Source organism: Mytilus edulis, chromosome 9 (assembly GCF_963676685.1).
Source record: "Mytilus edulis chromosome 9, xbMytEdul2.2, whole genome shotgun sequence".
In the NCBI taxonomy this organism is placed as follows: Eukaryota; Metazoa; Mollusca; class Bivalvia; order Mytilida; family Mytilidae; genus Mytilus; species Mytilus edulis.
The window spans coordinates 84550847-84576496 of NC_092352.1; the positions used below are offsets into that span (position 1 = coordinate 84550847).

Genomic DNA, 25650 nt, shown 5'->3' on the forward strand with positions numbered 1-25650 from the left:
ATAATTACCTCCCTTTGATAAATTATGCAAATTTGGTCTACCTTTGTGAAGTATTTTATAATTATAGTCAGGTATATATAGATTGTGAGTAACTTACATAGTAGTTAATGGGACTCTATTTCACACGGTTCTGTGAAATATAGTACGGCAAATATAGACCGGTACATACTATCTGCATAACACAGATAGATTTTCACTCCTCTGGAAAAAATCAACCTGTGAAATACCATGCCTGGAAAAAATTACCGGGACAAATTACCCTCAGGATAAAATATCACAGAGGAAGAAATAAACCGTTACACTAGGACTTGTACGTCAAATATTGACTGTTATGGATTTGAATACAAACAAGACGATCTCACTTGCAAAATTGTGTCCAGTGTAACAATTGGTTCTGGTTAAGTACCCTATTTTGTAAAATGTACTTAAAAATGAACTAATAATGGGAAAAACACAAATTGATATGGTCTAAGTTTTGTTATTTTTATAAAAAAATGCATGACTTTGCCGATGAAAATATGCGGTGACTAATACTATATCATTCATAAACCAAGATTTTTCCCATATTTTGAGTTATATTTTAAGCGTCTGCTCATTTTGATCATGTCAGCTGCTTTTTCTCCTATCATCATTGTTGCAGCATTTGTATTGGCAGACGGTATATTTCTCATGACCGATGAATCTGCGACTCTCAATCTCTTGATTCCTTTCACCCTGGAAGTAAAAATGACTCATTATAAGAAGGAAGATTTTATAAATAAAGGCAACAGTAAAAAGTCATATATCGATTGAGAGAAAACTAATCGTTACAAACTAAAACCGTGGGAAACACATCAACTACTAATATTACAGGGAAACAACGAAACAACAGAAAAACCATCTTCGCTAGCCAAGGGTTACGATCCACTCCCGCTCTCTTCACCCTTGGCGGATTGAGCCAACATTTGTGATAACAATGTTGCGACATCTATCGGAAGATAAAAATCACGCCCATTCCGAATACATTATTCTTGACCAATGGTAGCACTTGAACTCTTCAATTTGGAGGTAAAAACACGGTAGCATCTAGATTCTACATACTTGGTAAAGCCGGAAATGAAAATATACGTCAACATTCATGCATTTGTGCATGAAACATACACAGGAACTTCTATTAGTTGATTAAAAACATTCAAGTTGTCACTAAATATAGTCGTATGTGTAGGGATGTAAAGACTTGTTGCACAATAAACACGTGGTAATTGTTAACAAACACTTTATGCATTTACATGTGATCATGTTATAGGCGCTTTTTGATTGGATGCAGCGAGTTTTGACTGCAACCAATAAAAATCCTTACCTTGTGTCTCCGAAATTTTATCTCAATCCGCCAAGGGTGAAGGGAGCGGGAGTGGATCGTAACCCTTGGCTAGCGAAGATGCAGAAAAACCAAAGTGCAACAAAAACCAAACAACAATGTTTAAGCCTCGGTCACACTTTACCGGATATTACGAACGGACGCCTAACGGATGAAAATAAAATTTGTCCGTTGACAAAATTGTTATCCGTTGGGAGTCCGTTGATGCATTGAGGTAGCAATAAACAGTTAGGAAAAAATACTAAAATTTGCCCTTATGAATTTTACCATCCCCTTTTCATTGCTTTCTTGCAATATCAAGCTTACTGTTTGTGTCATATATGGGCATATGTGTGTAATCAGAATCTTCCATAGATTTTATATCCAGTATATAAAATGGTAAAATATAATTTCTTTTTGGTGTATCCATGGCAACAATCTGCATTTATTTGTTATAAAATATTGCAAAAAGGGGGGGAAAGATGTCACATATTACCCCAAAATTTGGCTAAAAGTAGAATTTCAATCGCTTGAAGTAGTACCTTTTCTGAAACTGTGTACATATATCATTCAGCAAATCCAATGAAAATCATATGTCTTTCGTCTCATTTTTTTGTAAAATTGCGTCAAAAACTTCGTGTAGAAAAACAGTGTTTGTAAACAGTATATTAATTTCTGGACCGATGGCCGGTCTAGCTATGAAAATACGGATTGTCAAACAGAAAACAGCCCATAAAACATGTAAAAAATAATCTTGATGCTCTTATAAACCATCTTTGAAGGCTAAATTAGCACTCATCTGTCTAAAAATGAATTTTATTACACAATAACTTTCCTATTTGAAAAATCCACAGGGGCCAAAATGCGAAACTAAACTCCTAACTGTGTATTGCTACCTTAATAGTAAATATTTTTTTCAAATTCTCCCTTTTAACTTATTTTCTGAGTTCTGCTAGCTAATACGAGTAAAATGGCCTTTTATTGTTGAAAATTGGTTGAGTAATGAATATTTTATGAAGGTTAGCAGTTGACACTGAAACGCGACAAAAACTGATTTTAAAGAAAGGTGCCAAGTCAAAGTGTAAAATCTTGTCTCCACCTCAATTTTTAGCCAAATCTTAAAAACTGTACCTCTTTTGTCAGTTTTTTAATGTTGAATATCTTAATAAATCTCTGATGATGCAACATTGTATAAAATTTAGCAATTTCAAGCATAAAAATGGTAATCTTTATGCTTATTGCATACCAAAGACTTGATTAAAAACTTGGTGATAAGTAATCAATTTCTTACATCTGATTTAACTATACATTTAATATATGCCAAAATGTAACATGAAATCTTGATAAAAACAATAATTTGATATATTCGCAAGAAAAAAACCAACGCGTTCAATACTTAGGCTACTACATGCAGCCCAATCCATCAGAAGCAAGAGTTAAGCCGATAGAGTACAAATAGAAGCCTTGTGTCAAAATGTCTAATTTTGGTTGCTAAGGACTGTAAACAATAAAATTGACATATATTGTCATTCTTAAACACTTAATTTACTCAGAAGTTGATTTAGAATCTAAATATCAATAGATTTGTGGCATGAAAAGTCTTAAATTATACAATTCTGAGCTTGGTAAGTATGCCATAAGGTAGCAATAAACAGTTAGGAAAAAATACTAAAATTTGCCCTTATGAATTTTACCATCCCCTTTTCATTGCTTTCTTGCAATATCAAGCTTACTGTTTGTGTCATATATGGGCATATGTATGTAATCAGAATCTTCCATAGATTTTATATCCAGTATATAAAATGGTAAAATATAATTTCTTTTTGGTGTATCCATGGCAACAATCTGCATTTATTTGTTATAAAATATTGCAAAAAGGGGGGGAAAGATGTCACATATTACCCCAAAATTTGGCTAAAAGTAGAATTTCAATCGCTTGAAGTAGTACCTTTTCTGAAACTGTGTACATATATCATTCAGCAAATCCAATGAAAATCATATGTCTTTCGTCTCATTTTTTTGTAAAATTGCGTCAAAAACTTCGTGTAGAAAAACAGTGTTTGTAAACAGTATATTAATTTCTGGACCGATGGCCGGTCTAGCTATGAAAATACGGATTGTCAAACAGAAAACAGCCCATAAAACATGTAAAAAATAATCTTGATGCTCTTAAAAACCATCTTTGAAGGCTAAATTAGCACTCATCTGTCTAAAAATGAATTTTATTACACAATAACTTTAATTTCCTATTTGAAAAATCCACAGGGGCCAAAATGCGAAACTAAACTCCTAACTGTGTATTGCTACCTGACCAAATAAAACGGACGCGTATGAATGCATAACGGACACGCAACGGATATGCAACGTACGAGAAACGGAAACGTGCCGGACAGAACGGATGCCGATCGTACATCCAACGGACGAATACCACATAAAACGGACCCCTAACGGAAGCGTACCGGATAAAACGGATGAACAAGATATACGGAATAATTAAAGGCGACAATAATAAGACATGTAAATCGTATAAATATTCAAAATGTGTCTGTGTAAATGGTTTTGGATTGGTCTTTAAAATGCCACCAAAGGGCAGTGTCTGGCCTGAATAAGAGATGCTTGATTGTGAAGACGTGCCTTTACTCTAAGATCGATTATGAATAATAAGAATTCATGAACCTTAAGAAATCTAATTTTCAATTCGCAGGTCCGAGACGACAGTCATTTCGTTGTGCATTTCCTTTAGACAATAAATAAAAATAAAAAATCCCACCTGCGCTTTCTGAGTAATATTATCACAATATGTTGTACTACTTTTAGAAAATTTTATGTTAAGGGGGTCTTGAAATCTTTTGACAGCTTCCGAAATGCTATTTTTTAACGTTTTTTTAGCTGGAGCAAATCACTACTTGACTTTCAAATTCATGACCCCTTTTTTTTTTACAGTGTTATTTCATCCCCCTAGTTGAGGTATAAAACATGAAAAAATAAATTTGGAAGAGGTATTCAAAAATTGGCAAGTAACACACTGTCCACACTAGGGACTATATTTGTCCCGGACAACGAAACTCAAAGGACGATAACTTTGTACTCGGACCAATCCGTTTCAGATCCGTTCATCATCCGTTTTATCCGTTATATGTCCGGTAGAAGTCCGTTTCACAATCGTTCAACATCCGTTTTAGTCTTTAGACGTCCATAAGAAGTCTGTTGGTGAATTTATCTGCCAGACATTCAACGGATGTATATCGGACACGTAACGGATACAAAACGGAAACGAAACGGACGAGTACCGTATGAAAAGGACGTCTACCGGACGTTCAACGGACATTTTATACGTTGGACGTCCGTTCAAAGTTTTGAACATGATCAAAATTTTCAAACGGAGAGAACGGACGTCGACGGATAAAACGTACGCTAAACGGACATGCAACGGATATGGACAAACGTCTAACGGATAAGAACGGACGTCTAACGGACATCAACGGATTGAAAAAAGTTATCCGTTAGGCATCCGGTCGAGCTATCCGTTAAGGTTTGACCGAGGCTTAACACACTCAGAAACGAATTATAAGATTGCAACTGCCATTTTCCTGACTTGGTACAGGACATTTTAAGAAAAAAAAAATAGTGGATTGAGCCTGGTTTAAAGCAAGTTTAATGGGACATCTTTTGTTTATATCTCTTTATTATTCCAACTTACCTCAAACATAAAAAGCAAATAATGTTTCCTTAAACCCGTCTGTCGAATTGTTTTAAAGATCCTGGATTCAGAAGAAGTTCAAAGAATATAATATCTTTTTGATTATTTAATTGATTTGTACTTAATTTTGTTAAAACTCTTCTTTTGACTTATATTGACCAATTTTTAGTTTCCACATATGATTTACGGTGATTTGTAGTTTTCATAGGTATTGAAGCTGATAAGATATATGTCATATGGCGCTAACTCTAAAAGAATTTCGGTAAACGTTTGCCAAACATTTCATACATAAAGATAAGCTAAATATATTGTTTTAATCCGGGATCGATCTTGTGTAATGCAACAAACATGACACGGTCTTGATATAGATCTTTGTTCAAAAGTAAAATCTCAAAAATACTGAACTCCGAGAAAAATTCAAAACAGCAGCCCTCTAATGAAATGGCAAAATCAAAAGCTTAAACACACCAGACGAAGGGATAGCACTTGTCATATTTCTGACTTAATAGTGGCATTTTCTTAATTAAAATTGATAGAATTTTTTGATAACTTGTCAAAATGAAGTTCTTATAACACGCATTCAGATAAGAAAAAGAAAAAATGGGGTCACCAAACTTGTTTTCTTGCTACATATCAAAATAGGTAAATTCATAACACTTTCTATTATAAAAATTACTTTATTTGAGTTATCTCCCCTTATTTGGCAAAGTTGAAAAAAATCTAATCAAACACAAAAAAGGTGAAATTACAACTGTAACTATGATTAAACACTATTTTCTATAATTTTATCAAAAATCTTTTACATAAATTACATACAACTCTCAAAATTTGCACATTTCATCAAATATCTAGACCAAAGTTATCTGCTTCTTCAAAATCCAAGAGGACGGAAGACACCCTAGCCACCTTAACTCTTGTTTTATAGTAAGATAAACCTCCCCCCTTGTATGACAGTCGCATCCAATTCTATCAAATTGCCAGTACCAAGTCAGGAATGTGACAGTTATTATCTATTCTTTTGATTTGTTTGATTTTTTATTTTGCCCTTAGATTAGGACTTTCTGTTTTAAATTTTCCTCGCAGTTAAGAATTTTGGTGATTTCCCTTTTAACAACGCTGTGTGAACAAACTTTCAAATGTGAAGCAACAATAGTTTACCAATGGTCAAATCTTATAATCTAATAGGAAGATATAAAATTAAAAACCAATTGTTCAGAGAACAATTGAAGGCCTTTCCACACCAAAGAAACTTTGAAAAGAAGCTAGTTTCTTAGACTGATGCGATAAATAATGGTTTTGATATATTTGAAAGTGAACTAAAGTAGATAAACTGCTACTTCCGGTTAAGTAAATGTTACTTTTGGTCTCATATGATAACTTCTTTCACACTGATTCCAAAAATATATAGTTTCTATATACTTTTCCTGTAAACCGGGATATAATTGACCACTTCCGGTTTACAGAAAGTCACTTTTAGTCTTTAGTGAATAGTTAATGTATTTAAATTACAAAATATATGGATTCTGAGTATTTTGATATAAAAAAGTGCAAAAATAGCTACTTTTGGTTTTCTCAGGGTCACTTCCAGTTGTCATTTTTCAAGGTCATATGTCACCTAACCTTTTGTACAAGGTCATATGGCTTTATAACGAACTTAGTTTAAGTTATAATCAAATAACTATATATTGAGACATTTCAGGGGCATTAACTCCTATAAGATGCACTTTAATTGTATCAGATCAAATGTAACATATCTTCATTACAATAAAGCAAACATTTTGCGCTTGTTTTTTTAATGTATATCTTTAAAACTGTCGGAGAAAATCTCAAAACAAGGCAAAATCAAAATTTAGAACTTGACCTTGATCTTTGACCTAGACCTCATTTTCTAAGTTAAGACCTAGGGGCCTCAGATAAAAAAATTACAGGGTTATATGGTTAATAGTTGATGAGTTGAAAACACATACTGACAAATTTATTTTGTAAAGGTAGATAACTCCTATAAAATTTCATCGAATTGCTTTGATCCAAATTAGCCAAAACTTCCTGAGGATGTAACGAACAATTTGTAAAAAGAATTTTGTCGATATCTTGTTACGAAGGAGATGCACTCTGATGATAAACAGTAAATAGGGAGATAACTCTTACAAAGAAAATGGTTCGGCTTAGCAGGGTGAAATTTAAAAGCGGATAAACTATAAGATACAATATAAGAAATATTTAAGCGACATATTGCGAAACACACATTTATCGCAAGAACAAAATGTGGCGAAAAATAATAATCAGAACAAATACAATAGGTCTTTCCACAGAAAAGTGGAAAGACCTAATTAAGTTTAAACCAAAAAATGCCCATTCCAAAAGGACTGAGAGTGTCAACAGAGTATCCTACTATGCATGTTTCACTCATCATTCAAATCCACACTCAGTCTGAAAACACATTCGGGAATAGGTCACAATTTACAGATCAGCCGACTATTTTGGTATCTACATATTTAAGACCACGAAAAAATGTTACTTCTGAGTTGAGAAACAAACACATCATATAGGCTAACCAGTTGGCGGTGAAGACCGTGCCACTTTGGTAGTGTTAATTTCTTTCTTATTTCCGAATACACCTGTTGGAGCAGAATTTGTGTAAGGACCACGCCCCTTTTAACGAAGTCCGTGTAATGTGACCGTGCACTTAACAAATCCGAAATAATTCTCTTTGATTTAACACAATGTACCTAACTCGTATACTAAAGATATGACAACCAGTCCCGAACTTTCGTTTTATCACTCACTGCGAGATTAACATTGCGAGTTGGGTGTGAAAAGTAGAATTGATTAACGGATTTCCTACTTGAAAGGAACCTAGTGATATATTTATAGATTATCGTTGGTCATCTCAACGAGATTGATTTTCTCGCTTGAGCTGGTACAGCGAAAGTGAGAAAAGCAATCGAGTTGAGATGACCAATGATAATCTGTTTATCGCTATTTTACCTATGAGGACGTTGTCAATTTCATGTCAATTTCGTTAGCAACGCCACGTGGCCTCCTTAGTTTCTAGCGATAATTTTGCCATCTCAAGCGAGAAGCATGATATGAAAATTATCACAAAAAAAGATCAAAAGAAAAATGCACAAAATAGCGATAAAAAACTATATTGGTTGAGTTTTTTCAGAGACATCTGCAAATGCTTCGAGATACACCAAATGTACAAAAATAGAACGGACGGAAAAACGAACGAACAAATGAAAGAAGTGAAAGGCGAGCGTAAAACAGAATAAAAAAACGAATTATCTAAAAAATTGAAAACAACACGTTTAATAATTTCTTGCGTCCGAAGCACTTTTCTGGATTTACCTTCATCAGGAACGCTCAAAGCCAAACATACTGACACCCAAATCACTACATTCCTTTCTCACACAGTGACAAAATAACGAAAACAAAAGGTTCACTTTGATGTTTAGAATGATAAACTGTTGCTGCCACACTTAAGCATGTATTTACAACATATACTATTGATACTGAATATGATAGAATAAAATGCACTTACCTCAGATACGGATCAACGACCGCTGTAGTGTCATTATCTGCACCCATTCGACACGTGCTTACTTGGTGATTAGATTCAACAGCATAGTGACGAACCATGCATCTCCAATAATCATCCGTGTCAAAGGTCAAATTCTTGCAATGACTAGTGCACTCTTCCTGTCTGACAAATGTTGTTCCAATGCTTTTCCAAGCCGTATTATTTGATAAGTGTTGTACAAATCTCAAAACTGAATAAAAACACAAAAAATCTATATTTCAGTATCGAATAGTTGCTATGCAATAAAAACTGCCACTAGAAAGATATATATGTCCCTATCTTTTCAAGATTTTGTTAAAGCATGTTCATATATAATAATAATAATAAAGAGAAATATTAAGAAATAGATGGAAGTTGTTTCCCAAAAAACTTTCTTGTTAGTAAAGCAAACAAAAATATCCTTCATTCTATAAGTTGTCAGAAAAAAAGAGTAAAATATCAACACGAAACAGCAACTAATGAGATAAATCACCTAAAAACAAAAATTAGTGCAGGCGATATCTGAATCAGTAATCCAATTCTCTTCAACGATTAGATTTTTACTTACTTTTCATATATGAATCAACATCGTCTTGATGAGACAGATAATTAGGGTCTATACGAGGTGGTGCCAGTGGATTTTTACTTTTCAAACGTAGCGTTCCTCTACTTTTATGATGCAGCTTGCATATAAGCACAGCAAATCCGATAGAAGCAGTTCTGTTTTGTTCTGCAAACTCCCCCTGAAATATAACAGCGATTTAGGATTGCCATACCATGTAATTCTCTTGACAAAAAGGACTAACTAACTACTAGTATTAGGATGTTTAATATTTCATCAAAAGGTGACCTAGTCCTTGTAACAAACAACATAAAGCGTCATTGTGTAAGTGCTTGTATTCTTGTCCCTAATTTTTGCGTATGCACTTTGATTTTAAGCCCTTTATGTTTCTTTGTTATGCATATTTGTATGCCCAAATAGTGATGATGATTAAATCACAATGTTGACTGCTGTACCAAAATTTGAACATTTTTACCTATTGTGTCTGGGTTTTTTTTCACACATCGTAGTTAATATACTGGAATTTCCTATAAAAACAGGTTTAATCCTCCATTTTCTACATAAGAATATGCCTGTACCAATCAGGAATATGACATTTGTTACCAATTCGTTTGATGTGTTTGGCCTATATCAGAAGTAGTTATGCCGCTTTGTTCAACGAATATACTTCAAACAACTAACTCTGTCGGACATTTAAAATCACGCGAAATACGCATCTGGTGCACCACATTGTTTATTGTTTACCTTAGTTATTATGTTTTCAATAATTAATCAATAGCATCACAGAGTTATGCGCCTGAAATTAACAAACCCTTTTATTCATCCTGTCAACAGCACATTTAATTGGATCCTTCTCATTTGCAAATGCTTTGAAACTTAGCTGTAAATCTGGATACGAATGGTCATTTTCATTATCAGGTAAATGAGCGAAAATTGTTCCATCATTACCAGGGCGCGTTTGAACACCTGAATAAAATTTAATCACTTTAATATTATACAAAACCATATTTTGGCAAATTTACCTATTACTAGTATGTCTGTTTTGTTCACGCATTGTTGTAAATATAAAGGAATTTGATGCGACTGTCATATAAGTAAGAGGTTTAGCAATATAAAACCAGGTTCAATCAACTGTTTTCTACATTTGAAAATACCTGTACCAATTCAGTAATATGACAGTTGTTGTCCTTTCGTTTGATGCGTTTTGTCATTTGTTTTTGCCATTTGATAACGGTCTTTCCGTTTTGAATTTTCCTCTGAGTTTTATGATTTTACTTTTTAATGAGTTTCGTAGTTGTCAGACATTTGTGTTGACATGAAATAGCACTGATATGTTAATTTTTGGTAAACTTGCTGTCTATACAATGTAAAACTATTGGAAAACCAAAAATCTTTACCCACCTACATAAGAAAATGTTTGTTTAAAGCTAAAAGATGACAGTCGTTATCCATTGGTTTCATGTAGTTGTAGCTTTTGATTTTGCCATTTGCGTAGAGAATTTCCGTTTAAAATTTTCCTAGGAGTTTGGTATTTTTGTTATTTTTCTTTTTTCTACTCAATGGTTATATCTGCACATCTGTTCGGAAATTTCTGTTTAAATGCTTTTCAACTTCTTATTTTAATTTGCCTTCATACTTTATTGATTCGAGCGGAATTGATGAGTATTAAGAGGACAGATAGATACCATAGGGACATTCAAACTCATAAATCAAAAATAACTTTAGGAATAAAAAAGAAAAAGACAAAGACAAACAATAGTACACAAAAAACAACATAGAAACTAAAGACTGAACAACACGAACCCAATTACTGTGCGTGATCTCAGGTTCTCAAAAAGGGTAAGCAGATCCTGCTCCACATGTGGCACCCGTCGTGTTACTCGTGTAAGTACAAACCCTGTCACTAGTCTAATTCGGAAGGTATCATGTATGTAGACGAATGTACCAATTGAATTATTACTATAAATTGATGAGTTATTGAAGAAACTCAAAACTGTGTTTTGCTTATGTGTTATAAAGAAAAGAAAATGAAAAAATCAAAATGTGTTTCTTACTTACAAATCAACAATTATAGTACTGTATATAAATTACCTTTTTTGTAAAATACATATTCCATAATTTCTCTTTGGTCTAAAGCTTTTTCCTGATTCATGTTCAGACTTGTATTGGTAGAATACTGAAAATAGTACTGCATGTGGTCTTGCATTCCCTCACCTACTGGTATATCCACCTTCAGAGGAACCTTTAAAATAAAAATGTTTGTTATCATATATGAACATGCAATTTCAACTATTCAATAGAAATCTATTTTACTAAACGAAATGCCGGACGTTCACTCGTGGTAATGAGGACATGGGGTATAATTGCAAATGCAACAACAATCAACCACAGTTAAAATGAAGTGGATGTAATTATATTTGGTTTGAATAATCCACCATTTTCTGCATACGAACATGTCTGTACCAAGTCAGAAATATGACATTTGTTATCCATTCGTTTTATGTGTTTGATTTTTTAATTTTGCTATTTGTTTAGGGCTTTTCCTTTTTGAATTATCCTCGGAGTGCGGTATTTTTGTTATTCAACTTTTTATAGCTACCTTCTAATGTAGTAAATGGATCTGAGACAATCAACAATATTCTTTATATACTCTGGACATTTCATTTTTAAACAGAATAGGCGTGAAATACTTACAGTTAAGTTAGAACAGTTCTAAAGTTACCTCACACAAATACTGCCGTTTTCTAAAATGAACATTATTTACCCCAACTTTTTGCAGATGTGCTTTGGGTCCTATACCAGATAACAACAAGATTTGAGGAGATCCAAACACCCCTGCCGATAGAATGACTTCCTCTTTAGCGTAAACTCGTGTCGTTCTCCCATTCCTCATCACAGTGACACCTCTGGCCGTTCCATTTCGTATAATGACCTACAAAGGGATGTTGTATGCTGACCAATTTGCATTATAGTGGTCGTAAACTAAATAATATAAATCAGAAACAGGAGATATACTGCATGTTTTACATTATATTTCTGACTCATTAATACTGTGATCTCATTGCCAGTTTTGAAAACTTAGAATGACTACTTACATGAAGAAAAAAAAAATCATATTTTGTCGGAACGGATAAGGAAAATCTCATTCAATCATTTTTTTTCGAATGAATTTTGATGTTTTTTTAGTACATAAAATGTCTAACTAGAAGACTGTATGTGATAAATCATTAAAACATTGTCTACTGGATTAATGACACCAGAAGAGGTCTATACTCATACTGGACTAATGATGCATGAAGAGGTCTACACTCATACTGGACTAATGATACCAAAAGAGGTCTACACTCATACTGGACTAATGACACCAGAAGAGGTTTACACTCATACTGGACTAATGACACCAGAAGAGGTCTACACGCATACTGGACTAATGACACATGAAGAGGTCTACACTCATACTGGACTAATGATACCAAAAGAGGTCTACACTCATATTGGACTAATGACACCAGAAGAGGTCTATACTCATACTGGACAAATGAAACCAGAAGAGGTCTACACTCATACTGGACCAATGACACCAGAAGAGGTCTACATTCATACTGGACTAATGACACCAGAAGAGGTCTACACTTATACTGGACTAAAGGCACCAGAAGAGGTCTACATTTATACTGGACTAATGACACCAGAAGAGGTCTACACTCATACTGGACAAATGACAACGAAATGGTCTAGACTCATACTGGACTAATGACACCGGAAGAGGTCTAGACACATACTGGACTAATGACACAAGAAGAGGTTTACACTCATACTGGACGAATGACACCAGAAGAGGTATGCACTCATACTGGACTAATGACAACAGATTTTCTCTAGTATTAGAGGATATTACAGCACACACAACTATAAATATTGAAAAGAAACTTCAAAGTCCAAAGAGTCTATTGTAGAACTTGTGCATCCTTGAATTCCTGACAATGTGCACATGTTGTTTTTGTGATACAACCATTAAAATAAAAAGTTTTATGTTAAGAGAAGATCATATTGATCAAGCAGTAACAGCAAAAAATGATGTTCAACAAAAGAGGGACGAAAGATACCAAAGGGACAGTCAAACTCATAAATCTAAAACAAACTGACAACGCCATGGCTAAAAACGAAAAGAACAAACAAACAACAGCACACACGACACAACATAGAAAACTAAAAAATAAACAACACGAACCCCACACACCTTGACAAGCATGAATTTGATATAGCTACACGGAATTTACCATGTTGAGCATGCACTTTTGTTGTGATAACTTCTTGCACCTATTCCTCGAATGCCAACATAATATTACAGGTAAATTGTCGGTAAATCAAAGGGTGTTGGCATTCCAGGAATAAACCATATATTCATTGGAGAGCCATGGTGTTTTAAAAATAATAAAACAAAAATCCTAGTCAACGAAAGATAAGCTGTAACTACGGAAAATAAAACTGCGTTCTTTTAGCTGCAGCTTATCATACTAACAGTGGTATAATTAACTAATAGACATAACAAAACATACCGAGTTCTTCTCATTCTGGAAACTTTTCTGAATCAGCAATAACTTTTAAAGTTTACAATATGTACAAATGTATCAAGGTATACTATTAGCAATAAATTTAAGATGCTCCGGTTTGTAACAATCATTTAAAATGAGTAGAGTGTTAATTCCTTCTCCTTCAGAGTTTATATATAATAAGTTGTATAGTGAACGTTTTTTCTTTTATGAAATTCAGGAATAAAAGTGCATTTTACGGATGCTGTGAGGAGAATTTTCTTTTCAAATAAAAAAATGCAATAAGATTACCGAAAGATTGTTACAACGTATATATAAGATTGTTACTGACTGTACCCTTGCAACATGGCTATTGGTTACAACTTGTAAGTTAGATCTTGACAGAACTGGTCTTAGGAAACAGCTTGCTGAAGTACAACGTTCACCATCTTTAATATTTGCTTGCAAAGGACAATATCCTACAAACAAATACTGTTTGTTATACTTTACTGATATTTTTTTGTTAGATAACTTACAAGCAGAATTTTTTTTTCCACTTAAAAATTCATTGTTTAACATGCTGTAATAACGTCCGCTTTTAATCCGTCGATATTGTTTAAGCTGCAAACTTGAAAAAGTGAAAATTAACTTTGGTATTTATTAACAATTTCCTTATCATTTTACAGCCTCACTGTCTCAAACCAACTTTTCAATCATACCTTCTTATCTTATTAAAAACTTTATGCACTATGGTAATATATAATTAAAAAAATTAAAACAGATTAAGGCAATATAGAATGAAATTCAAAACAGTGTGGATGTGGCCATTGATTGACACATTAAATTCATCCATTGACTGGGACAATTTACGTGAACGTTTGTCTGTAACGACCACTGCTCACGACGTACCTACGATAGACATTTAAACTGTGGGGTCACCAAAGGTTTCTTAACGCCTTTAATTATAAAATAATTCGAAAAATTAATCAGGAATAACCTTTATGTTTTGATTTATATAATTGGTATAAATCAAAACATCGTGTTATTTCTGATTAATTTTTCGAATTACTTTATTAAGGTGTTGAGAACCTTTGGTGACCCAATAGTTTAAGTGTTTTTAAAAATTACATAGTGAGCAGTGGTCGTTACATACAAACGTTCACTTAAATTGTCCCAGCCAATGGATGAATTTAATGTGTCAATCAATAGCCACAGCCACGCTGTTTTGAATTTCATTCTAAATGTCTGCGTACCAATCTGGTTATAGCCATTACAGTCAACAACTGGTAAACCCTTCTCAATGGCGGCAGACCTATGTAGGAATTCCATTGGTGATGTATGGGCTTCCGTGATAACCAAAGGACCTCCTTTCCCATGAAAAGCTACAATATTAAAAATAAGTTCAAGCATTTGTCATGCATATTCAGGACACAACACATTATGTGTTCACCTCTAGATGTATATTTTACTGTGATGCTGTGTTACTTTCTTTTTTGAATAATTACTCCCATTCTCGCATCATTTATGCAAATGTAGTACCATGACAAATTGTGTTTGTCATAAAAAAAGATTCGTCCAACATATTACTCGAAGCATTTAGACTTTCCTGGAATACATGGGTAAGATTTGAAAGGCATAGATATCTTTTCATAGCATAATCTACGAACACTTCTGAACGCAGAAGGAAAATGCTTTATTACTTTTGTAGTAAATGACATTCTCCAAACGTAGGTTTCAGTACTTGTGTCATCTCAGCTAACCAAGGGTTACGATCCAGACCCCTTCTCTCCACTGCATCGTAAACATTGGCTATCAAAGATGACACAAGCGTTTCCATTTCAATAGAACTGCGGTGAACCAGACAAGGAAATGTCGGAACTAGTCTAGGTTATAGCAGGCCTTAGATGTATTTGGCTATGTTTTAGTCATATATCTCTTGGGCATTCCTGATGAATGTTAATCCAGTAATTGCGTTTCACAAAATGTATTTTCATCAATCGTTTTCAGTTATAGATTTATATACGGTACATATAAGACGGTTTTTAGTTTATGTTGCATGGACGTTAGGGTTTGTTCCCTTAATTTTTGCTTTATTATGTTTGCAAGTAGTTGATTGATTGATTTGCACCTTGTATCGTTTGTTTTAATACACCTTATCGCTATTTGTCCGCCATTACTGGATATCAGACAGGTTCCCGTAAAATGTTGACGTCATAAAACAAAATATCTGACGCCGCAACAGAAAAGTGATTGTTGTATGCGTCAAAAGTTCAAGCGGCCGGGTCAGCCGGGATTAGCGATAAGGTGTTTTGTTTTCAACTTACATGAATTCATAAGTTCTGGTATTTGAATGTCCTCAGACTTTTTGAAATACGGAAGAACGTCGTCATATCCCCATCCTACACATCCTTCATTTCTCCACTGGTCAAAATCATGGCGGCTTCCTCTTACGTAGTTCATTCCGTTCATACTTCCGGTTCCACCCAATACTTTACCACGCGTCGCTTTAGCTTTCTAAAAAAAAAAGGAAATCTACATAGAATAATTGTTATGACCTATTTTACGGTATGAGTTTAGCTCATTGGTGTAGGCCGTATCGTGACCTGGTGTTGTTTACACCATTAAACTTAGGTCCCTTGTTGAAAGTTGTCTCATTGACAATCATAACACATCTTCCTTTTTGTGTTCCTTTCCCAATTTAGGAGCTTGTTATTGATCAGTATCGTTAGTTTCTGTCAGTCTTGTTTGTTTTTCCATTGTGGTTTTTAGCATAAATCAGGTCGATTATTTTTACTTTTAAATTGTTTCACATTTTGCCAAGTACTTTTTATACGGTATAGGTTTTGCTCATTGTTGAAGGTCGCACAGTGGTTAAAATGGTTTACATCCTTGTATGTTTTTGATTCTTTCAAAAGAAATCCTACTGAATTTCCTTTTTTCTACAGATTCATTCCTTCATACATCAGTTTTATAAAAAAAAAAGTCATACTAGTGTATTTTTTTAAACTTTTTTCAAACTTTGCTCCTGAAGGGTAATTCATTAGTTCAAAAAACGGGCTCCAATGATACCGACGACAGAAAAGTTTCTTATGATGAAAGTCAGATATATCAGTTTTGGTTAATGTTATGGACAATCTTTGAAACCATTATCAGATACATGTTATTCTGTAAAAGTATTGTATAATAAAAGAGCAAACTATCTTATTTATATCATGAACACAACAAAATAGGCTACAATATATTAATAACTGCCATTGCTTTGTTTGAAAGCTTCTTTCTAAACACTTACTTTGTTTTTACTGGCAAAACATGAATATTTTTGTGGAACTGTATAAAACCCCCAGTTTACTTTGGATTTTAGTGCTCGTTTCCATGGCAAAGGTATTCGGGTATATTCGTTCTCTAGGTTAGACCCACCAGCTTCTAGCAATAAAACTCTGACTGGATCCTCGGATAATCTGGTTGCAATTATACCTCCTGCAGATCCGGAGCCAACTGTAAAGTATAAAAAAAGTACAGAAAATTAGTTGATATTTTTTTCCGCCGATAATATTTAACAAATTGCTTTCAAATTTGCAATTTACATGCAAAGCTATATTCTACAGAGTGTAGTTGAGCGGTGCTAAATATCCAAACGGTACTTTTTTCTCTTTCACTTTCAAATGTGGACAAACAGGAAAACATTGAAAATATCAGACATTAATAAATAATTGTTTTGATGAACTGAATGGCCGACAAAATTGTTTACAAACGGAATAACAAAGTCTCTACTTGTTGGCCCAACCAAGAAGTCAAGTGCAATCTTGAGATATGGCAACCACTTGGTATTCATACCGCTAAAGGTACATGCTTTTATATGTATAATTGAAGCTAAATGTTTGATGTAACTTTGGTTTTGGTATTTTATCAATAGATATTTTATCGGAATAATTTAGATATGTTGCCTGATCAATTGACTTATGAAAAACAGTACTAATATTCACTTAGGTCGTGGGATACTACGGAAGCGTATTGGCGCCACACATTTATTTTTTATTTTTCATCCTATCTTTGCGTTATTACGCAAACCTTTACAAAAAAACCTTTGCGTTATAACGCAAACCAAACATTTTCAAAATAACTTAAACCTTTTGCGTTATAACGCAAACCTTTTCAAAATAACGCAAACCTCTGCGATATAACGCAAACCTTTGTGTTAACACGCAAACCTTTGCGAAATAACTCAAACATTTGCGTTATAACGCAAATATCTTGATTTCAATTATTCATTAAGTTTTGTATATATGTCCGTCTGTCATTCATTTCGGTTGTGATATACTAGTAGATAAAAAAAAAACATACATACAAGGCCAAATCATTGTAATAGATATGCATAGGAATAATGGAATACTTGAAGTGCAGTTATACATAAACATGATAAAAAAAAGACTGATTTATGCATCAGAAAAGTATATAATTTAAGGTGGTACCAAACACTTTCACTAAAATTGATTTGGCTCGTTCAATTTTTATAAAATTTTGTCACAGTATATTCTTTATAAAACACAAAGGTGTCAGTATTCACCTCAGAAACTTACAAAACCTTTGAATAGACTTATTAAGAAGGGATATAATTACGATACTGTTGTCAAGTCATTAAAGATTGCATATTTTAACGTTAATATTGAGTCACTGACAAGGTCTTTGCATCGGAACTAAACACATTTATTCTAAAAACAGTTATTGGCATGACACGGGTTATGTTCTTCTCATATATGTTATGATGGTATGATACTAAACCCCTAACGGGAAGGATTGTGCCTGATGTTCATATGATGAAATCATAATCTTTCAGTCAGTTTAATTGAAGTCTGGAGCTGGCATGTCAGTTAACTGCTAGTAGTCTGTTGTTATTTATGTATTATTGTCATTTTGTTTATTTTCTTTGGTTACATCTTTTGACATCAGACTCGGACTTCTCTTGAACTGAATTTTACTGTGCGTATTGTTATGCGTTTACTTTTCTACATTGGTTAGAGGTATAGGGGGAGGGTTGAGATCTCACAAACATGTTTAACCCCGCCGCATTTTTGCGCCTGTCCCAAGTCAGGAGCCTCTGGCCTTTATTAGTCTTGTATTATTTTAATTTTAGTTTCTTGTGTACAATTTGGAAATTAGTATGGCGTTCATTATAACTGGAATAGTATATATTTGTTGAGGGGCCAGGTGAGGGACGCCTCCGGGTGCGGGAATTTCTCGCTACATTGAAGACCTGTTGGTGACCCTCTGCTGTTGTTTTTTATTTGGTCGGGTTGTTGTCTCTTTGACACATTCCCCATTTCCATTCTCAATTTTACTTTGACACTTTAACAAAAATATAAAAAAAATTTAAAATTTGAACCAACCGTTTTGTCAGAAAAATTACACTGATTAGCAATTTGACAAACACCAATTTTGATCATTGAGAAGCTTAATATTCCTTTTACAACACAACGTAAAAATACGTTTAGCTGATTTTACAGAGTTATCTCCCTGTAGTGTTAGGTACCACCTTAACAAGAAAATAGATATAGTATAGCATATAGGCATATCTAAATTGAAAGATCAAAAATAATGTCATACAATTGTGAAACTTCCAAGTCAAATAGACAAAACGATCTTTCAGCTTTAAAATGAATTATTAATTGGGAAACATTTTTTTATAATTTTGAAGCAAGAAATCTCAGAATATGATAGAAAGTCATTGAATTTTCATTTCAATGTAGTGAAATACTTTTAAGATGCTTGGGTAGCAATTTCAATGGAGAGAACATAGTTTTGTTAATAAAACATCTTCATTCTATACATTTATTGCCAAAGGGTAGCTTGTTTGAATCTATCTTTACACAGTTCTCAAACGAGAGCTTACTTTGGAAGTATATTTATATTCGGTTATAGCTATATTAGAAGGGATGATTTTTTTTCGGTATAACCTCAATTTATTCAATTTCTTTGTAATACTAGTATATATACAAGTAGTAACATGGATATTGTTTTTGGGGGCCTTTATAGTTTGCTGTTCGGTGTGAGCCAATGCTCCGTGTTGAAGACCGTACTTTGGCATATGACGATTTACTTTTACGAATAGTGACTTAGATGGAGAGATTTCTTATTGACACTCATACCACATCTACTTATATTAATCTGCTTTTTATTAGCCATTCTAATGCAACAACGTTTGTAACGTTCATTTTGATTGGATAACGTCACTTTCTTACATGGCATCAATTGACAATTGATGCTATGGGAGTACGTGCAAGCGCTGACGACCTATGACAGATTTTATATACATATTTTAACGTTGTTTTCTGTCAGTTTCATTAGAATGGAGATAACAATATTGTATTTTAAGCTCCGACGGCATCAATTTGGGATTTGATGGTTGCAAATACCCGTTTAAAGTCTACGCTAACGCGTCGCCAGTAAACTTAATTTGCGACCATCAAATCCCCAATTGATGCCGTACAGCTTAAAATACAATACAGTTATCTCCTAATTGATATGTTCTAAATATTCAAGCATTTTACGTTGCATTGACTACAAAGGTGATAAATTTTAATATAGACAGCCTCCTCCATTAATAACTGATGTTTCCTTTAAATCTCATACCCCAGTCCCACTAGGCCACGATCGCACTACGATCTGTGGAAAAAATGCAAATTTTGATGATCGTAGTACGATCGTGTAGATCGCAGTAAGATTGTATCACGGTCGTAGTGAGGTCTTCAAGATCGTGATGAGCGTGGCTAACTTTGAACATGTTCAAAACAATCGTCGTGCGGTCATGGCGAAATCAGATCGTAGTAGAAGCGTAGTGAGAGCGCACTAAGATCGTAGTAAAATTGAGAATGGAAATGGGGAATGTGTCAAAGAGACAACAACCCGACCAAATAAAAAACAACAGCAGAAGGTCACCAACAGGTCTTCAATGTAGCGAGAAATTCGCGCACCCGGAGGCGTCCTTCAGCTGGCCCCTAAACAAATATATACTAGTTAAGTGAAAATGAACGCCATACTAATTTCCAAATTGTACACAAGAAACTAAAATTAAAATAATACAAGACTAACAAAGGCCAGAGGCTCCTGACTTGGGACAGGCGCAAAAATGCGGCGGGGTTAAACATGTTTGTGAGATCTCAACCCTCCCCCTATACCTCTAACCAATGTAGAAAAGTAAACGCATAACAAGATAGCGAAAGCGTGATTTTATTCAGAGAAACTGCGCTACGATCTCATTGCGACGTTATTACGACCTCACTACGACCAACACGTTCTCACTGCGACCCAACTACGCTTCCACTACGACTATACCACGCTATTCACGACCATAGTACGATTCTAGCACGCCCTTGCCGTCTTCATCACGCTCTTCTTACGACCTGACTACGTTCATACTACTATCATCATTCTCATTGTCATTTTCACATTAAAAATATTAAATATCTCAAGGTTTTGTTTGTCTGTATGTAATTGGGACTTCTTGTTCATTTTGTCTTACGGCTCAACCATGCTTCTCGTTTTTATATAGATTAAACCGTTGATTTTCCCGTTTGTATGGTTTTACACTAGTAATTTTGGAGACCCTTTATAGCTTGCTGTTTGGTGTGAGCCAAGGCTCCGTCTTGAAGGCCGTTCCTTGGCCTATATTGGAATACTTTTAAAAATATTTACTTGGCGATGGATAGTTGTCTCATTGGCACTCATACCACATCTTCCTATATCTATTGACACATCTGTGACATCTCTGCTATCGTTCACTAAAATATCGTCAATTCAGATTTATAGACCAGCAATAGGTTTTAATTTACGTCGGATTGGTCGGTCCGAAACAACTACTTGATCAAGATTCGTTACTATCAGAGCTCACTCTGCCACTACATCAACCCCTACCACCACGCCCACGTGTTCTAGTAGATTTTGGTGGCATGACTATTGTTTTCGAGAAAACGTATTAATCAGAAATAGAAGGAATGGAACTGTATTCATATGGAAAACGATGTTGACGTTATTGCTGAGAGCGTAGAATAGATCGCGGTATAATCGTGGTAAGAACGTGCTATAATCGCAGAAGAAGCATGGTAAGATCGTGTTGCAATCGGATAACTCGTGGTACGGTCGTAGTGAGAACGTGATGAGTGTAGACAGATCTTAATTGATGAGCGTACTGAGGTCGCAGAATAAGCGCTGTGAGAACGTGGTATAATCGTAGCTGGATCGTTGTAGAAGCGTAATGAGGACGTAGTAGCATCGTGAAAGCAACGAAAATTTACATTTTCATGCCGCTCATACCGCGACCTCACCACGATCTTTATTTATTTCAGATCGTGGTGAGCGTGGTGCGATCGTGGTCTAGTGGGACTGGGGCTTTAAATAAGAAATAAGATAAAACAAATGTTTGCGTAATTACGCAAATATTTGCGTTATATCGCAAAATTTAATGTTTGCGTTAAATGTTTGCGTTATTTCGCAAATGTTTGAGTTATAACGCAAACTTATCGCAAACGCAAATTTTTGCATTATAACGCAAAGGTTTGCGTAATAACGCAAAGATAGGAAGAACAATAAAATAAAAACAAAATGTGTGGCGCTAATACGCTTCCGTAGGTTTCAGTAAAGGTTATTATTTCTAAGTAATTGAAACCCATAGTTATCTCACCAAAAGACATTGATTATTTGATAGTGTCAGAATATTAGTCTATCTCTCTTTAAAATGATACAATTTGACCAAAATCTTTTAGATATATTATAATTAGAAGCCCGCCAAATCCGGTACAATTGGGAATATGTTGAAACAAAGCGTTTTTAAAGTTTTCATGCAGAACGTCGACTGAGCTTGCGTGAAAGCATATACGACACGGTTCGATAAAGGTCTCCGAATTGGGTTATTTTCTCAAAAAATGGCGTTTTCTGTGGAAAAAAAGATTGTTTCAAAGACAAATTTAGGAAGTACAAAACACTAAATTTATATGTCATATCACAAATATTTCTGACTTCGTATGGTTTCAGAGGAGTTGCGGGTCAATGAAATCGGTCTCTTCTATTGTAGTATAATATATTAAAAGTTGCAACTGGCAGTTACTGCATCATATAAAGTTGACTGATAGTGTAAACAATACAAACCAACAATGTAGTCGTAGTATTTTTTGAAAGGTTGATCAAATATACCATCCGGGTCTTTTTCGTCTGGTAATTGTGTTGACAAGAAGTTAAGGAGTGAAGCGTTGGCGCAAAGGGCTACTAGCGATGCCCCAAGAAACATTGCTCAAACAACACAATAATCTAAAATACAAAAAAAACCCAACAATTTAACAAAATACTAAATACATTTGAATTATCAATTCAAAATAATATCTGTCTTTTTAATTTATAATACTGTACTTAATTACAGATTTTGACAAAGAATTCAGGATAACGCACTCTTAAAAGAGGGACGAAAGATACCAAAGGGACAGTCAAACTCATAAATCTAAATTAAACTGACAACGCCATGACTAAAAATGAAAAAGACAAACAGAAAAACAATAGTACACATGACACAACATAGAAAACTAAAGAATAAACAACACGAACCCCACCAAAAACTAGGGGTGATCTCAGGTGCTCCGGAAGGGTAAGCAGATCCTGCTCCACATGTAGCACCCGTCGTGTTGCTGATGTGATTACAAATCCGGTAAATAGTCTAATTCGGTAGGTCACATTCATGAAAGGGAAGGGGATTGTAGTTAACATGCATAAATATTGCAGAGTTGTCTCATTGACACTCATAACACGTCTTTATATGTTTATGTTATCCATGCCCACCGTCATTTTGCAACAAATTTATGAAATTTTTGAAGTCTTTTCGAATAATTCTCTAGAAAATATTTCAATAGATTTCAAAATTTATATTGTAAATATATATACACACTGCATTTATTCATAGATTAATAAAAAAAAATATATTGTACCCTTACATCCAATCACAGCGCTCCTAATTTGACTTCCTTCACCTGCCTTGGGTACACAAAAGGCCAACCTAATGCTGGGAAAATTTTGTACTACCGTTTTCCCTACAGTGTATATCCACCTCGTTATCAACTTAATCTTTAGAATGCCAAAAGTCGTGAGTTCGGCAACGACCGGTTTAAATCAAAGACTTTAAAATTTGCTTATGCTGCTTTTTTTTTTTGCTTATGGTTGGATTACTATGTCCGGTAAGGATGACATGTCTTTTTGTAGACTGTTCTTGTGAAGTTTCAAGGCTAAGTTGACCTTAGATGCATTTGGTTATTTTACCTAGGCCTTTTTAGTTATCTCATGTATTTATAGAATCTAGCATTTTTAGATTTTTTTTCAGTTTGAGCGTTCCCGTCGGACACACGAAATTTATAAATTGTTAATTCCATTTGATTCTGTAATATTCCGTGACACAGGAACAGAAGAGAGATTACAACATTATCAAGTTGATACCAAATCTTCCTGAATGTGCATGCTGTTTTTTTTTTAGTTTTGTAAAAAATACTTTTATTTATTTGAAGAAGAACAAAAAACCATATCAATTCAGATCAGTGAAAAAATGTAATGTTAGATTAAGTTGATTTTATTTAGAATGTGAATTTATGTTACTTAGATATTTGTCAATAAGTTGCTTGAAAAAAATATATCTTTACGCCACAACTCCGAATAAAGTCGTTGAGTTTGTATAGTTCACACTGCTTCTTATATAACTTTATCGAAAATGATTGCTGTAACTAAAAGTTTTCTTCTAAACTTTCCTGACGATATCACAAAACAATTATCCACACAGAAGTTTGGTGGTTCTTTCCGTGCACTAAAGTATCCTTTACTAATGAAATATGATCGCCACAAAATAGCCATAGTGCCGAAAATGGCATAAGAACATAAAAAATCTATCAATCACCATATATTTAAGACTTTTTAGCATACCCACTTCGAGTCATGTAATTGTATGATCATATATATACGAGGCTGGACATCGAAGAGTCATAATCATGTCCACTGAAACGACATTCTAACAAATAATAAATATGCAAAGCACTTACCTTAAATAAATTACATGGTTTGAATTACTGTACAATGTATCAAAGAAACTGAAAACGTCAGCTGTATCTTACATAAATGATAAAAACAGAATTATATCTCAAAAATTTCATTCTACTACCAGTTTATATTGATAAGTTGTAGAAATAATCGTTAGATTAACTAATTACATAAAAAGTTCTCATGTTCACTCTTAATGCGTTTTTTCCCCCCCGTTAAATTACATCAAATTTCAATTTTTTTATTTTAATTTTAACATTCTAAATTTTAGCTTCAAAGTTGCAAAATTAGTGTAAAAAATATGGCTATTTTAAGACTTAAGCTTGTCTGGTTGTATATTTGTGATACGTATGTTTTGTTTGTTTTTGTTACAAACTTATCTTTGAAGGATCACGACTGTTAACTTTTCAACCCGTTGATTGTGTATAATACTTATATATATATGACAAGATAACATGACGAGAGAAGTTCCACATGTAGTTTAAAAGAAGAAAAAGAAAAAAAAACCAAGTTAATTACATGTTGTTTAAAAGAAGAAAAAGAAAAAAAAACAAGTTAATTACATGTAGTTTAAAAGAAGAAAAAGAAAAAACAAGTTAATTTAGTTTAACTGTATATAGATTTCCATTTATTTCAATTACCCTTCATAAAAAAGAGACTCTAGGGAACCTAGGTTTTTTGCCTAAAATTGAAAGTATGCACTTCTATCTGTAATGTTTGGAAGTTATTTGAGCTTTTATTTTTGACTTTCTGATCTTTTTTTTTATATATTCAAAGCTCCCAGTCGTTTCTATATATTATATGGGTTAAATAATTTTGAAGTCCAACATGCAAAATGATAGCTAAAAAGAACGTAACTCTTATTTAAACTCAATAACTGTTATTTGGAGTCAATCGCTG

General features: G+C 33.9%; 1 protein-coding gene across 1 annotated transcript; it reads right to left on the minus strand.

The window, feature by feature from the left end:
• Window positions 1-462: 462 nt before the first annotated feature.
• On the minus strand, window positions 463-24854 carry LOC139489221 (glucose dehydrogenase [FAD, quinone]-like). Its single transcript, XM_071275438.1, has 12 exons — window positions 24753-24854; window positions 22831-22989; window positions 16982-17187; window positions 16017-16206; window positions 14946-15074; window positions 14050-14171; window positions 11925-12092; window positions 11252-11402; window positions 9972-10126; window positions 9167-9341; window positions 8581-8809; window positions 463-714 (listed from the first exon to the last, which is right to left on the minus strand). Exons 2-12 carry the CDS (start codon window positions 22967-22969, stop codon window positions 543-545), a joined length of 1836 nt encoding a protein of 611 aa, XP_071131539.1. The 5' UTR covers window positions 22970-22989; window positions 24753-24854; the 3' UTR covers window positions 463-542.
• Between the last annotated feature and the right edge of the window lie 796 nt (window positions 24855-25650).

Excerpts from the sequence above, each read along its gene's own strand:
- LOC139489221 (XM_071275438.1), bottom strand. The coding sequence starts at position 22,969 with ATGTTTCTTGGGGCATCGCTAGTAGCCCTTTGCGCCAACGCTTCACTC. Across the intron at positions 12,093-14,049 it reads CCAATAGCCATGTTGCAAGG|GTCATTATACGAAATGGAAC; the intron begins GTACAGTCAGTA and ends ATCCCTTTGTAG. Across the intron at positions 715-8,580 it reads GTCGTTGATCCGTATCTGAG|GGTGAAAGGAATCAAGAGAT; the intron begins GTAAGTGCATTT and ends TTTTACTTCCAG.